Source organism: Oncorhynchus mykiss, chromosome 27 (assembly GCF_057628025.1).
Source record: "Oncorhynchus mykiss isolate SJ-2025 chromosome 27, ASM5762802v1, whole genome shotgun sequence".
NCBI classification, from domain to species: domain Eukaryota; kingdom Metazoa; phylum Chordata; class Actinopteri; order Salmoniformes; family Salmonidae; genus Oncorhynchus; species Oncorhynchus mykiss.
In genome coordinates this window covers 36,583,665-36,600,000 of record NC_143048.1, presented here as the reverse complement: position 1 = coordinate 36,600,000, position 16,336 = coordinate 36,583,665, and the positions used below count along the sequence as shown (strand labels likewise).

Below are 16,336 nucleotides of genomic sequence, written 5' to 3'. Positions count from 1 at the left end.
CTTGGGCAGTGGGGGGGTCATACCTCAGTGGATCATGCTGGGAGCTTGGGCAAGGGGGGGGGTGGGTCATATCTCAGTGGATCAGTCATGTTGGGGGCTCAGGTAGTGGGGGGGTCATACCTCAGTGGATCAGCCATGTTGGGGGATCGGGCAGTGGGGGGGTCATACCTCAGTGGATCATGCTGGGAGCTTGGGCAGGGGGGGGGGTGGGGGGTGGGTCATATCTCAGTGGATCAGTCATGCTGGGGGCTCGGGCAGTGGGGGGGTCATACCTCAGTGGATCAGCCATGTTGGGGGCTCGGGCAGTGGGGGGGTCATACCTCAGTGGATCATGCTGGGAGCTTGGGCAGGGGGGGGGGGTGGGGTCATACCTCAGTGGATCAGTCATGTTGGGGGCTCAGGCAGTGGGGGGGGGGGGTCATACCTCAGTGGATCTGCCATGTTGGGGGCTCGGACAGGGGGGGGGGGTACATTTGGGTTTTGGCTGGGTGGAAGCAGGGCACAGTTCATGACCAGAAGAGGGGTATGGGTGGCTGTGGGTGACTAGGTTTGTAACAGGTTGGTATGTGGATGGATGGCAGGGGAGCGCTACAGAGAGAGAGAGATGGAGATATAAACAGCAGTTAGTCCCAGAGCTGTGTCCCCCTGTCCCATTGTCTCTCAGCGGGGTGGTCTGGAGGGACAAACACAGTCACAGCGCTCGTGGTGCGTCAAGTGGACCTCCTCTAGGGCCCAGCTGACACGAACTGTCTGACGCCGTGAATAACCTCCCACCTCAGGAGCATACTTCAACACCTAGAGAGGGTAGGGGGGAGAAGGGGAAAGGGGAGGAAAGGCAAAAGGGGGAGGAGAGGAGGAAAAGTGGAGAGCAGAGGAGAGGAGAAAGGGGGAGGAGAAATGTGGAGGAGACACAGGGAAGAAAGGGGGGTGAGAAATGGAAAGGGCGAGGAGAGGTGAGAGAAAGGCAAAGGGGAGGAGAGGAGAGAAAAAATGGGAGAGGAGAAGAGAGGAGAGAGAAAGGGGAGGAGAGGAGAAAGTGGAGAAGAGAAAGGCAAAGGGGGAGGAGAGGTGAAAGGGGAGGAGAGGAGAGAAAGGGGAGGATAGGAGAAAATGGGGAGAGAAAATAACTTCAATGGAATAACAATGAGATGGTGGTAGTCTTGCTGCCAACTTGACTAATAGTTATCTCCTCCCTCCTGTATCAAACCTCAGAACAGTTATATTCACAATTTGCTCACAAACACACACGGCAGGAGGGTTCTGTTAACCCTAGTGGTTAGAGGTGAGCCAGCAATCGGAGTATTGCCATTTTGAATCAAAATATATTTTATATTTGAGATTCTCCAAAGTAACCAACCTTTGCCTTGACAACTTTTCACACCGTTGGCATTCTCTCAACCAGCTTCATGAGGTAGTCACCTGGAATGCATTTCAATTAACAGGTGTGCCTTGTTAAAAGTTAATTTGTGGAATTTCTTTCCTTCTTAATGCGTTTGAGCCAATCAGTTGTGTTGTGACAAGGTAGGGGGATATACAGAAGATTTGGTAAAATTTGGTAAAAGACCAAGTCCATATTATGGCAAGAACAGCTGAAATAAGCAAAGAGAAATGACAGTCCATTATTACTTCAAAACAAATTTCAAGAACATTCCAAATTTGAGGTTTTTGGTTCCAAACACTGTGTACCTTTGTGAGACGCTGAGTAGGAAAACAGATGATCTCTGCATGTGTGGTTCCCACCATGAAGCATGGAGGAGGAGATGTGATGATGTATGGGTGCTTTGCTGGTGACACTATCAGTAATTTATTTAGAATTCAAGGCACACTTAACCAGCATGGCTACTCCAGCATTATGCAGTGCTACGCCGTCCCATCTGGTTTGGGCTTAAGTGCCAAATAATTTGTTTTTCAACAGTACAATGACCCAACACATCTCCAGGCTGTGTAAGGGCTATTTGACCAAGAAGGATAGTGATGGAGTGCTGCATCAGATGACCTGGCCTCCACAATCATCTGACCTCAACCCAATTGAGATGGGTTGGGATGAGTTGGACGGCAGAGTGAAAGAAAGCAGCCAAGTGCTCAGCATATGTGGGAACTCCTCCAAGACTGTTACAAAAGCATTCCAGGTGAAGCTGGTTGAGAGAATGCCAAGAATGTGCAAAACGGTCATCAAGGCAAAGGGTGGCTACTTTGAATAATATAAAATATATTTTCTGTTTTTTCTGGTTACTACATAATTGTATGTGTTATTTCATAATGTTGATGTCTTCACTATTATTCTACAATGTATAAAATAAATAAAAACCCTTGAATGACTAGATGTGTGTCCAAACTTTTGACTGGTAGTGTAAATAACAGTCCCTTGCTCCAACCTCGACATGCGTCTTTCAGAGGGGTTGGGATAAAGTAGAAGTCAAACTTCGTTTGGACCTTGTGTACAATTGACAAATAATATGATCTTAATCTTATTTGGTCAACATGTTAGAGGGAGGCTACAGGTAGGAGACAGGAGAAAGGAAATTACTATCTCACACACACACCAAACCCCTACAGCATAAACAGAGAAGCAGCTTAAAGAGGCAGATGCTTCCAGAAAATGTATCAATGACAGAATTGAGAGAGAAAGACAGAAGAGGTGAAAAGGAAGGAGAGAAAGACTGGTGCTGTGGTGCTGTCTGATTGCCGATGCGGTGCTGTCTGATTGCCGATGTGGTGCTGTCTGATTGCCGATGCGATGCTGTCTGATGGCCGATGCGGTGCTGTCTGATTGCTGATGCGGTGCTGTCTGATTGCCGATGCGGTGCTAGGCCCAGAGTCTGTCTCTCTCCCTCTCTGATTATACTGTAGCTGGTTTATAATAAGATTTATTTATAATGTCTGTCTGTCTGTTTGTCTATCTGTCTGTCTGTGTGTACGTGCCCAGCCAGTCTTGATAAGAGCAGAGTGGGAGCTATAGCGGCCAAATAGGAAAGAAAGGAAACATGAACTAAGAGCTGGGCATCGGCCAAAGACGAAACACACAGCAGTCATATGAAGTCTTGGCTGGGCTACACGTACAGCAATGGGTACAGGTACAGCCGTACCACAGCCATTCCTAATGCTACATAACAGGGCATGGTGTGTGTACCTCGTGTAGTTTGTCACTGGTCTTGGCCGGGCTGCAGGTACAGCTGTTCCAGTTGTCCGTCCCACAGGCACAGTTCCCCCCACAGCGCTGCACCAGTAGGCATCGTGGGAAGAACACGGCGTTGGTGGCCCTCAGCTCCTCCCTCAGGTTGACAGAGTAGTTCCGAGGTGTACAGCTGTAGCGTTTCACGTCATCATACAGACGGTCCAGGTCAACTATGGGGGAGAGAGGGAGGGAGAGAAGGGAGGGAGGGAGAGAAGGGGATGACAGAACATCATTGATTGCTGATTGCAATTTGTATTTACAGTCAATACCTTTAAATGAACTGTATTGGCAACATTGTTTAATTTCAACAAAGCGTCTGTAAATGCATGGAACTGAATGAAAAGGGGATGGGGCAAATAGAGAGGCTGGTAGGTAGGAGAGATATGAGAGTAGGAGAGATATGGAAAGAACAGAGGGGGGATTGGTGTCTGCTAGGTGTGTTTGTGTCTAGGTGCTAGGTGTGTTTGTGTCACAGACAGTAAGAGCTCTAATCCATGTGTAGTGTGTCTGTGCAGGCAGACTATTCCTGGAGTGTTGGCTAGCGTGCTAGCAAGCATACCAGACAGACTAGGGCCTATGGGCAGCATAATGTATGTATGTATGTATGTATGTTTGTGTGTGCGTGCATGCGAAGACAAAATCAGGACACCATTTAGCCGTGTGGAAACAGATGGAACAGCTTCTATAGTAGCAGCTATCATCAACCCTAACTCCTCATCATGTAGAGCTGAGAGGATGGGTGTACGTGCTGTGGAGAGGGCTCTGACTAGCCTATCAGAGAGTGAGAAATTGTGCATTGAGACCAACAAGATCTCACGGTTTTACCAATTTGACTTCATATTCCGACGTTTGTCCACGTTTATCCAAACGTCAAATGAACAAGACCCTCGTAGCTGGAGCTTAAGGCATACGCCCACAACGCCCTAGCAAACCGCAAGCCTACTTGATGGTGAAAGTGCTCACCGTTGCCCTTAGTGGGTGGTTTTCAATCCATCTCCAGACGTCCAGGGACGGATGTTGAATTGCCTTGGATCGTGACAGCAGGTCTATGTTCTCACCGTGCTGACAGACCCTATACTGTCCTAATGTTGCATAACAGGGGAGGGGACATGTGTGTGTGTGTGTGTGTGCGTGTAGGGGTGTCAGTGGTCTAGGGGAATGAGTGTAATCTCCAAAAGGCAGTGGTGTGGAACACTGCTCTGATACTGGCTCTGAGAGAGCGCGCCGAACAGAATGAGTATGTCACTCACACACTCCAGAGAAAATGAATAGTGTGTGTGTGTGTGTGTATGTGTGTGTGTGACTGCAAGTGTGTGCAAGTGTAAAGTATATGTGAGTGTGTGTGTCAGTATGTGAGTGTGTAAGCAGGGTTACTGGGTTCTGTACACCAGGGAGAGATTGAGCTTTGCGTTCCTTGATTACATGGCTTGAGGAGAGCATAAAGATTGCTTTCAATAAGGTGGTGGTGGTGGGGGACAAAACAGAAGTGAGACAGTAGAGTGTGTATGTGTGTGTGTGTGTGTGTGTGTGTGTGTGTGTGTGTGTGTGTGTGTGTGTGTGTGTGTGTGTGTGTGTGTGTGTGTGTGTGTGTGTGTGTGTGAATGAAAACAAAGCTAGGTGCTGACTAGGGAACATTTCTGCTCAGCTGCACAGGTTGAATTTCCAATTAGAGTGTGATGTGGGAAAAGCCTACCAAAGACATGCAGCAACCCTGCTACTGCCACAACACACACAGATCAAATCTTATTGGTCACATAAACATATTTAGCAGATGTTATTGTGGGTGTAGCAAAATGCTTGTGTTTCTAGCTCAAACAGTGCGGTAATATCTAACAATCCACAACAATACACACATTTGAATGTAAAATAATGGAATTAAGAAATATATAAATATTAGGACGAGCAATGTCGGAGTATGTATGTATATATACACACATACATGCACAGTACTAGTCAAAAGTTTGAACACACCTACTCATTCAAGGGTTTTTCTATATTTTTAAATTCTACATTGTAGAATAATAGTGAAGACATCAAAATCATGAAATAACACATATGGAATCAAAAAAAGCGTTGAACAAGTCAAAATATATCAAATATTTTTCAATGTAGCCACACTTTGTCTTGATGACAGCTTTGCGCACTCTTGTCATTCTTTCAACCAGCTTTAAGGGGTTCTTGAAGGAGTTCCCACATATGCTGAGCACTTGTTGGCTGCTTTTCCTTTACTCTGCGGTCCAACTCATCCCAAACCATCTCAATTGGGTTGAGGTCGGTGATTGTGGAGGCCAGGTCGTCTTATGCAGCACTCCATCACTCTCCTTCTTGCTCAAATAGTACTTACACAGCCTGGAGGTGTGTTGAGTCATTGTCCTGTTGAAAAACAAATGATTGTGGCGCAAACCAGATGGAATGGCATATCGCTGTAGAATGCTTTGGTAGCCATGCTGGTTAAGTGTGCCTTGAATTCTAAATAAATTACTAACAGTGTCACCAGCAAAGCACCCCCACACCATCACACCTCCTCCTCCATGCTTCACGGTGGGAACCACACATGCAGAGATCATCCTTCACATTCTTTGTGTCTCACAAAGACAAGGCGGTTGGAAACCCCAAAAATATTTTGATTTGTTTAACACTTTTTCAGTTACTACATGATTTCATAGTTTTGATGTCTTCACTATAATTGTACAATGGAGAAACAATAAATATAAGGAAAAACGCTTGAATGAGTGGCTGTGTCCAATATTTTGACTGGTCGGGAGAACAAAGGAACCTGAGTTTATGTACATTTCCACAATCACACCATGAGCAGTTAATCATGAAACATACACCTCCGCTGTTCTTCTTCCCGGAGAGCTTGTTATTCCTATCTGCACGATGTACTGAGAACCCTGCTGGCTGTATGGACAGGGACAGAATATCTGGAGAGAGATGGACTGAGAACCCAGCTGGCTGTATGGACGGGGACAGCATATCTGGGGAGAGATGGACTGAGAACCCAGCTGGCTGTATGGACGGGGACAGCATATCTGGGGAGAGATGGACTGAGAACCCAGCTGGCTGTATGGACGGGGACAGCATATCTGGGGAGAGATGGACTGAGAACCCAGCTGGCTGTATGGACGGGGACAGCATATCTGGGGAGAGATGGACTGAGAACCCAGCTGGCTGTATGGACGGGGACAGTATATCTGGAGAGAGCCATGATTCAGTGAAACAGAGTATGTTAAAGTCCCTGATGTCTCTCTGGAAGCAAATCCTTGCCCTGACCTCATCTACTTTATTGTCCAGAGACTGAACATTAGCGAGTAATATAATCAAAAGCGGTGGATGGTGTACACACCACCTGAGTCAGACTAGAAGTCCACTTCAAATACCTTTTCTCCGCCGGTGGAGTCTTGGAGCAGCCTCTGGGATAAATTAAATTGCCTGGGAGGGTACAAACAAAGGATCTAATTCGGGAAAGTCCATTTTCTGGTAGTAATGCTGGTGAGTTAACACCGCTCTGATATCCAAAAGTTATTTCCGACTGTATGTAATAACACAAAAAACGTTCAGGGCTAATAACGTAAGAAATAACACACGCAAAGTTGCTAATGAGCTAGAATCAGACGTGCCGTGTGTATTGGCACCATCTTACCAAAGACACACAAACACAGAGAGAGAGAGAGAGATGCAAACACACACACACAGATAAACACACACACAGATAAACACACACACAGATAAACACACACACAGAGAGAGAGAGAGAGAGAGAGATGCAAACACACACACACAGAGAGAGAGAGAGATGCAAACACACACACAGAGAGAGAGAGAGAGAGAGAGAGATGCAAACACACACACACACAGAGAGAGAGAGAGAGAGATGCAAACACACACACACAGAGAGCGAGAGAGAGAGATGCAAACACACACACACAGAGAGAGAGAGATGTAAACACACACACACAGAAAAACACACACACAGATAAACACACACACACAGAGATGCAAACACACATGCACACAGATGCACACACAGATAAACACACACACAGATAAACACACACACAGATAAATACACACACACAGAGATGCAAACACACATGCACACAGATGCACACACAGATAAACACACACACAGATAAACACACACACAGATAAACACACACACACAGAGATGGAAACACACATGCACACAGATGCACACACAGATAAACACACACACAGATAAACACACACACAGATAAACACACACACACAGAGATGCAAACACACATGCACACAGATGCACACACAGATAAACACACACACAGATAAACACACACACAGATAAATACACACACACAGAGATGCAAACACACATGCACACAGATGCACACACAGATAAACACACACACAGATAAACACACACACAGATAAACACACACACACAGAGATGGAAACACACATGCACACAGATGCACACACAGATAAACACACACACAGATAAACACACACACAGATAAACACACACACACAGAGATGCAAACACAGATGCACAAACACACACACAGATTCACACACTCGCACACAGATAAACACACACACAGATGCAAACTCGCGCAGACCAGATGCACACACACACACACACACACACACACACACAGAATCTATATTCACAAACACGCACTTTTACACAAACACAGATGTTCACAGTAAGCTCTGTATGGAGATACATAAACTCAACACACACTTAGCTTTGTATGGAGATACATAAACTCAACACAAACACATAGGAGTTGCTGAAGGTAGTTGGAGTCTTAGCCAAGCCCAACTATTTACTTTGGAACAGGAGATCCCTCAGGTGGAGAGAGAAAAAGATGGAAGAGCGAGCAAGGAAGGGAAAAGGAGGGAAAAAGGAGAAAAAAAATAATAACAAGTGACAAGTGTGATGAAGAAATAAAGGACAAGAGAATAAGGCGAGCGACAGTGATGTGATGTGTCTGGTCCAGTCTGTTGAACACAGTGATGTGTCTGGTCCAGTCTGTTGAACACAGTGATGTGATGTGTCTGGTCCAGTCTGTTGAACACAGTGATGTGTCTGGTCCAGTCTGTTGAACACAGTGATGTGATGTGTCTGGTCCAGTCTGTTGAACACAGTGATGTGTCTGGTCCAGTCTGTTGAACACAGTGATGTGTCTGGTCCAGTCTGTTGAACACAGTGATGTGATGTGTCTGGTCCAGTCTGTTGAACACAGTGATGTGATGTGTCTGGTCCAGTCTGTTGAACACAGTGATGTGTCTGGTCCAGTCTGTTGAACACAGTGATGTGTCTGGTCCAGTCTGTTGAACACAGTGATGTGATGTGTCTGGTCCAGTCTGTTGAACACAGTGATGTGTCTGGTCCAGTCTGTTGAACACAGTGATGTCATGTGTCTGGTCCAGTCTGTTGAACACAGTGATGTGTCTGGTCCAGTCTGTTGAACACAGTGATGTGTCTGGTCCAGTCTGTTGAACACAGTGATGTGATGTGTCTGGTCCAGTCTGTTGAACACAGTGATGTGATGTGTCTGGTCCAGTCTGTTGAACACAGTGATGTGATGTGTCTGGTCCAGTCTGTTGAACACAGTGATGTGATGTGTCTGGTCCAGTCTGTTGAACACAGTGATGTGATGTGTCTGGTCCAGTCTGTTGAACACAGTGATGTGTCTGGTCCAGTCTGTTGAACACAGTGATGTGTCTGGTCCAGTCTGTTGAACACAGTGATGTGATGTGTCTGGTCCAGTCTGTTGAACACAGTGATGTGTCTGGTCCAGTCTGTTGAACACAGTGATGTGTCTGGTCCAGTCTGTTGAACACAGTGATGTGATGTGTCTGGTCCAGTCTGTTGAACACAGTGATGTGATGTGTCTGGTCCAGTCTGTTGAACACAGTGATGTGTCTGGTCCAGTCTGTTGAACACAGTGATGTGTCTGGTCCAGTCTGTTGAACACAGTGATGTGATGTGTCTGGTCCAGTCTGTTGAACACAGTGATGTGTCTGGTCCAGTCTGTTGAACACAGTGATGTCATGTGTCTGGTCCAGTCTGTTGAACACAGTGATGTGTCTGGTCCAGTCTGTTGAACACAGTGATGTGTCTGGTCCAGTCTGTTGAACACAGTGATGTGATGTGTCTGGTCCAGTCTGTTGAACACAGTGATGTGATGTGTCTGGTCCAGTCTGTTGAACACAGTGATGTGATGTGTCTGGTCCAGTCTGTTGAACACAGTGATGTGATGTGTCTGGTCCAGTCTGTTGAACACAGTGATGTGATGTGTCTGGTCCAGTCTGTTGAACACAGTGATGTGTCTGGTCCAGTCTGTTGAACACAGTGTTTGACACATCAAATGTGTTGTCTCTGAGAGAGAGGAAAGATACACGTTTACCTCTGACCAACTACAACAAGCAGCAACAGAGAAACTTCACACATCTTCCCCTCCACCACACACACGTTTGCCGTGAAGCCCCAGTCTCTCTCTAAGAGCTGGGTGAACATTTAACTTGTCTCATTCTCCCAAGGTCACCTTGAAGGTTTTCTACTGGCTGACTAAGAAACTTGCACACGCAGTGTTGGTGCAAGGGAAGGAGGAAGGCTGAATTCTTTGTGTTATCAATGTCTCCCTTCAGTGAAGCACAGACCACAATATGTACTCCTTTGAAATGGCTTTTCTTTGTGTGTGTAAGCACCTGTGTGTGTGTGTGTGTGTCCGTGTGTGTGTGCTCATGTCCAGTATGTTATTACTCTTGTTCTGTCTGTTGTGCTGGTAGGCCCGGGGTCTGTACATGGCTGTCTCTCTGTACAAGCTGTCCAGGTCCTGTCTCCAGCTGTCAGGGTTGAGGTGGCGGAGGAGCTGCTCCACTGTGTTGAAGGCTGCTATGGTCTGGTCCAACGCCGCTGCTGTCAGAGGAACATCAGTCACCGCTGGAGCCAACACTGACAGACTGTCCTCCTGGAGGAAGGGTGGAGAAGGAGGGAGGGTCAAAAGTTCTGAGCAGGGACACAAGGTCTTCTTTAGTCTTTGAGAGCATTCTAGTGTGTCTGTGTGTGTGTGAGTCTATGGAATGCTCAGCACCAGTATCTGAGCTGCCCTCTGACTGTGCAATGTGAAAGCTTCACAAAGGTCAGGGGACAACCTTGATCTTTTAAAATCAGCCGAATGACTGGGCACTAGAGCCCTCTAACTGTCTCCAGGCTGGGACCAGTTTCTCCTGCTGCTGATCAGGAGGGTTAGGGGCCAACACAGGTAGGTGTGTGTGTTTGTGTTGAGCATGCTTGCATGTCCAACTCACCATCAGGGTCACAGTCTCCCAGTTAGTCTTTGACGCTGCAGGAAGAGAATCATCCTGGGGGAAGGAAGGAGAGAGAGAATGAAGGAGTGGTATTTGGGTTATTCTGGTGCGTTTACATAACTCCTGTCAGAACATCAGGATAATCCCTGGTTGAATTCCAGGTGATGGTATCGGGAGCTGGTCAGGATTTGTCTGTCTGTGTTGGATTAGCATTCATCTGTCTAACATTGTGCTAATGGGAGTTTGCTACAAAGCTGCTGAGATAAGTTCACAGACAGTCCCTAATGATTGAGCAGTGTTCCTCTCCAGGGCCCAGATTCACACAACACTTCTTCCGCAATAACTTAACTACGGGATCTGTGACCCCCCACATGGGACAGTTGAGCTAAAGTGTGCTAATGTGATTAGCATGAGGTTGGAAGTAACAAGAACATTTCCCAAGACATAGACATATCTGATATGGGCAGAATTCTTAAATTATTATTAATCTAACTGCACTGTTCAATTTACAGTAGCTATTACAGTGAACTAATGCCATGCTATTGTTTGAGGAGAGTGCACAGCAATGAACTTGAAAATGTATCAATGAACCAATTAGGCACATTTGGGCAGACTTGATACAACATTTTGACCAGAAATGCAATGGTTCATTGGATCAGCCTAAAACTTTGCACATACACTTCTGCCATCTAGAGGCCGGAATCTAAATTGCACCTAAACTGGAATAATATATTGTGGCCTTTTGCTTGCATTTCATTATTATCTTTTACCAGATCTAATGTGTTATATTCTCCAACATTCCACAAACTTCAAAGTGTTTTCTTTCAAATGGTATCATGAATATGCATATCCTTGCTTCAGGTCCTGAGCTACAGGCAGTTAGATTTAGGTATGTCCTTTTAGGCGAAAATTGATAAAAGGGGTCTGAAGTTCCTTTGGAAAAAATACAAAATACATAAGATCGTTCGTAAGAGCAATTCCTCAACAGTATCTTAAGATTGAATGATTTTCTTACGAACTTCTCAAATATCTTCTTACGAATCTTCTTAAGATGTTTGTTGCTAGGAACTAATTTAGCTAGCTATCTATTTAGCAATGTAAATCATGTTAGCATATTTCCTAGTGAGATTACGGTTATAAAAACAAGTTATTGGGTTTAAAATAATCAATACTGAAACTTGCATATGAAGTTTGTGAGTGAATTAAACATGTTCAAATGCTTTCATGAGCTTTTTCTCTCACTGCCCTGAGTTTAAGACAAGGGTTTAGCCATCTTGGAATTAAGAACATTTGCAAGAACAAATCCAAAAGCTTAATTTTCAAGAATGTAATTCCTTCTTAACTGTTTGCTTAAGGAGAAACATAAGAAATAACACAACAACATTTCCCAAAAATTTGAGGAATAACAACTTAACTTTATTCATAAGTCTATAGTGAAGAACAGAGTAACAGTTAAGAAGAAATGTGTTCTTAAGAAGGTTTAGTGAATCTGGGGTCTGTCCTCCTCACAGACCCCTTCATTAGACACAGAGAGATGAGGTGCTCTATGTAGAGGAGAGGAGAGACAACACACTCACTGTTTGTGAAAAGTGACTTGTGAACACACCCCTTGCAGATGTGCAACTGTCTCTGGTTGATATTATATTCTATGTAATGGGCAATGGCTCTCCTAAAAACACACTCTGCATAACATGCAGTCTGAACCCACTTAAAAAACTGTGTGTACTCTGTTTGTGTGTGTTCATGTTATGTATGAGTCTGCAAATGTGTGTGTGTGTGTTATACTGTATTTGTGCATGCTGTGTGTGTGTTTCTATATTATGTCTGAGCTTTTGAATGTATGTGTGGGTGTGTCATATGAAATCAGAGATGACTTAAAAAGTTTAGTGACTAATCTTTCGTTTTATAGCATCTGTTTCTCGTGTGCAACCCACAGATACACACTGTGCTTTGACAGGAACCTCTCTGACTTCATACACAGCTGGGCTATTGAGTGTGTGTTGTGTGTAGACTTCCTCATAAATGAGGCTCATAGTGTGTGTGTGTGTGTGTGTGTGTGTGGCCCCTGCAGCAGCCCCAGATGTGTATCTCTGTCAGCATCTGACCTTATTAGGCAATAAGCAGTCAGATTCAGTAAACTGTCCCACAGTCCTGTGCTTCAGAGGGGAATGCAGGGACAGCTGGGCTAAGGCCACACACACGCACCTGGGACTTTTCATAGGAAGAACAGTTTACAGTGCCTTTAGAGAGTAGGTCAACGGGGACATGAAACCACGTCTGGTAGCTGGAGGGTCGTGACAGACTAGACTAGGTCCTCCTGGGTAGAAACGTTTTCAGATGGTCACAGGGTAAGAAGGGTTTGGGGAGCAGTGCTTTCAGGGTGAAACAAAAAATAACAGAAATGGCAAGAAAAATGTGTATTGCCATAATTGACTTGTGTTTCCCTGCACCTGCTACTAATAATGTGTCTGTAATACCTCCTCTCAGACATGCTCTTTCTGGAGGAGATTAATGGCATCGCTTTGCCACAGACAGTGTTGGTTTCTGGGAATATCCATTTATGTATGTATTTATGGGAAAACCTCAATGGGTCCCAGAACAGCTGCAGAGCCTGTCAACATCTGGGAGTGTCTGGGAACAGAGTAGCGTTCCTGGATCATATTCCTGCCTGGATGGATCTGATGTTCTGAGGAACTCCACAATTGTTTTATCTAAGCAAGTCAGTTAAGAAAACAAGTATTATTTTACAATGACTGCCTACACCAGCCAAACCCGGACAAACCCGGACCCGAACCAATCACGGCCGGTTGTGAGACAGCCTGGAATCGAACCAGGGTGTCTGTAGTAACACCTCTAGCACTGAGATGCAGTGCCTTTAGACCGCTGCACCACTTGGGAGTCCAAATTCCCTAAGCCTGAATCACTGGTTCTAGAGGATTCCTCGATAAGGAAATTAAGAAAAGCACTACAGCGTTCAGTCATGGTCACGTTATTGCATTGTGTGTGTGTGTGTGTGTGTGTGTGTGTGTGTGTGTGTGTGTGTGTGTGCGTGCGTGCGTGCGTGCGTGTGTGTATGTGTGTGTGTGTGTGTGTGTGTGTGTGTGTGTGTGTGTGTGTGTGTGTGTGTGTGTGTGTGTGTGTGTGTGTGTGTGTGTGTGTGTACAGTGCATTCGGAAAGTATTCAGACCTCTTGACTTTTTCCACATGTTGTTGCATTACAGCCTTTTTCTAAAATTGGTGAATTTCTTTCCCATCATCAATCTACACACAATACTCCATAATGAAAATAGCCCATTATATTTGAAATATGACATTTACATAAGTATTCAGACCCTTTACTCAGTACTTTGTTGAAGCACCTTTGACAGCGATTAAAGCCTCAAGTCTTGGGTATGACTCTACAAGCATGGCACACCTGTATTTGAGGAGTTTCTTCCATTCTTCTCTGCAGATCCTCTCAAGCTCTGTCAGGTTGGATGGGGAGCGTTGCTGCACAGCTATTTTCAGGTCTCTCCAGAGATGTTAGATCGGGTTCAAGTCCGGGCTCTGGCTGGGCCACTCTAGAACATTCAGAGACTTGTCCAGAATCCACTCCTGCATTGTCTTGGCTGTGTGCTTAGGGTTGTTGTCCTGGTGGTGGAAGGGGAACTTTCACCCCAGTCGGAGGTCCTGAATGCTTTGGAGTAGGTTTTCATGAAGGATCTCTCTGTACTTTGCTCCGATCATATTTTCCTCAGTTCTGACTAGTCTTCCAGTCCCTGCCGCTGAAAAACATCCCCACAGGATGATGCTGCCACCACCATGCTTCACCGTAGGGATGGTGTCAGGTTTCCTCCAGACGTGACGCTTGGCATTCAGGACAAATAGTTCAATCTTGATTTCATCAGACCAGAGAATCTTATTTCTCATGGTCAGAGTCCTTTAGGTGCCTTTTGGCAAACTCCAAGCGGGCTGTCATGTGCCTTTTACTGAAGAGTGGCTTCCATCTGGCCACTCTGCCATAAAGACCTGATTGGTGAAGTGCAGCAGAGATGGTTGTCCTTCTGGATCTCCTATCTCCAAAGAGGAACTCTGGAGCTCTGTCAGAGTCACCATCGGGTCTTGGTCACCTCCCTGACCAATGTGCTTCTCCCCCGATTGCTCAGTTTGGACGGGTGGCCAGCTCTAAGAAGAGTCTTGGTGGTTCCAAACTTCTTCCATGAAAGAATAAATGGGGCCACTGTGTTCTTGGGGACCTTCAATGATGCAGACATTTTTTGGTACCCTTCTCCAGATCTGTGGCTCTACATAATCCTGTCTCAGAGTTCTACGAACATTTCCTTCAACCTCATGGCTTGGTTTTTGCTCTGGCATACACTGTCAACTGTGTGACCTTATATAGACAGGTGTGTGCCTTTCCAAATCATGTTCAATGAATTTAATTGACTTCACGGATGATCAATGGAAACAGGATGCACCTGAGCTACACTGTGTCATAGCGTGTCATACAAAGGGTCTGAATAATTATGTAAATCAGGTATGGTTTTTTAATATTTAATACGTTTGCATACATTTTGGCTTTGTCATTATGGGGTATTGTGTGTAGATTGATGAGGATGTATTTATTTATTTATAATTAGGTTGTAACAACAAAATGTGGAAAAATTCCACGGGTCTGAATACTTTCTGAATGGAGGTTTTGGGTTAAAGTAGAAGACGTATTGTGGTTTTGTTATGGTTGTTTTGTGGTTATGGTTGCATTGTGGTTATGGTGTTTTGTGTTTGTGGATGAGTAAATGTTGTATTGTGGATGAGTAGTGGTTGTATTGTGGTTGTGTAATGGTTGTACTGTGGTTGTGTTTTTGTGGTTGTGATGACAAATTACTGATTTGTAGGAACTAGACTCTCTCTCTCTCGTAACACTCCATCTTCGCTCTCTCTCTCCTCAAACTCCCTCTCTTTTTGTTTTGTAGGAGTTATCGGCTGTCAGCATGATAGGATCTGAGACACCTGTTCTCTACCTTTCTCTCTCTCTCCCTCCTCCACCTTATCTATACAGCAGGCAGAACAAATTAGAGCTGTTAAATGAAGCCTCTCACAGCCCTAGAGGTGGTGGAGGGGAAAGTGTGTGGGTACTGGGAGGCCAATCTAACGGCAGCTTCCCTGTCTGGGAAAGTGTGTGGGTACTGGGAGGCCAATCTAACGGCAGCTTCCCTGTCTGGGAAAGTGTGTGGGTACTGGGAGGCCATCTAACGGCAGTTTCCCTGTCTGGGAAAGTGTGTGGGTTTCTCACACGCACACCCGCCCCACGCACAGGGTGTCACTGTGCCGAGGACACAAAGCAGGCAGTTACACACAAGGACAAAGGAAAAACAAAGAACAAAAGGAGAACCTGAGGCGCTGTGGAGAAGGAATAATAACGGACATATGCCGACCTCTCCAGGCGTAAGAGACGGGAGAGAGATGAGGGGGAGGAGAGATAGAGAGGAGAGAGTTGAGGGGGAGGAGAGATAGAGAGGAGAGACGGGAGAGAGATGAGGGGGAGGAGAGATAGAGAGGAGAGAGATGAGGGGGAGGAGAGATAGAGAGGAGAGAGGGGATAGAGATGAGGGGGAGGAGAGATAGAGAGGAGAGAGATGAGGGGGAGGAGAGATAGAGGGGAGAGAGGGGAGAGAGATGAGGGGGAGGAGAGAGAGAGGAGAGAGAGATGAGGGGGAGGAGAGAGAAAGGAGAGACGGGAGAGAGATGAGGGGGAGGAGAGAGAGAGAGGAGAGAAGGGAGAGACATGAGGGGGAGGAGAGAGAGAGAGAGACGGGAGAGAGATGAGGGGGAGGAGAGATAGAGAGGAGAGAGGGGAGAGGGGAGAGAGATGAGGGGGAGGAG

The 16,336-nt window shown here is 45.7% G+C and overlaps 1 protein-coding gene across 1 annotated transcript in view; it reads right to left on the bottom strand.

Annotated features, from left to right (window-relative positions):
* LOC110507975 (platelet-derived growth factor D) overlaps positions 1–16,336 on the bottom strand; it is a 75,180-nt gene that overhangs the window by 2,603 nt on the left and 56,241 nt on the right. The window contains exons 4-7 of the mRNA XM_036965549.2: positions 10,475–10,528; positions 9,927–10,134; positions 3,131–3,345; positions 1–795 (exon numbers count right to left, since the gene is read on the bottom strand). The exon at positions 1–795 is cut by the window's left edge and continues 2,603 nt beyond it. Coding sequence (XP_036821444.1) covers positions 661–795; positions 3,131–3,345; positions 9,927–10,134; positions 10,475–10,528 — 612 coding nt within the window. The 3' untranslated portion in view covers positions 1–660. The remainder of the gene's footprint in view (positions 796–3,130; positions 3,346–9,926; positions 10,135–10,474; positions 10,529–16,336) is intronic.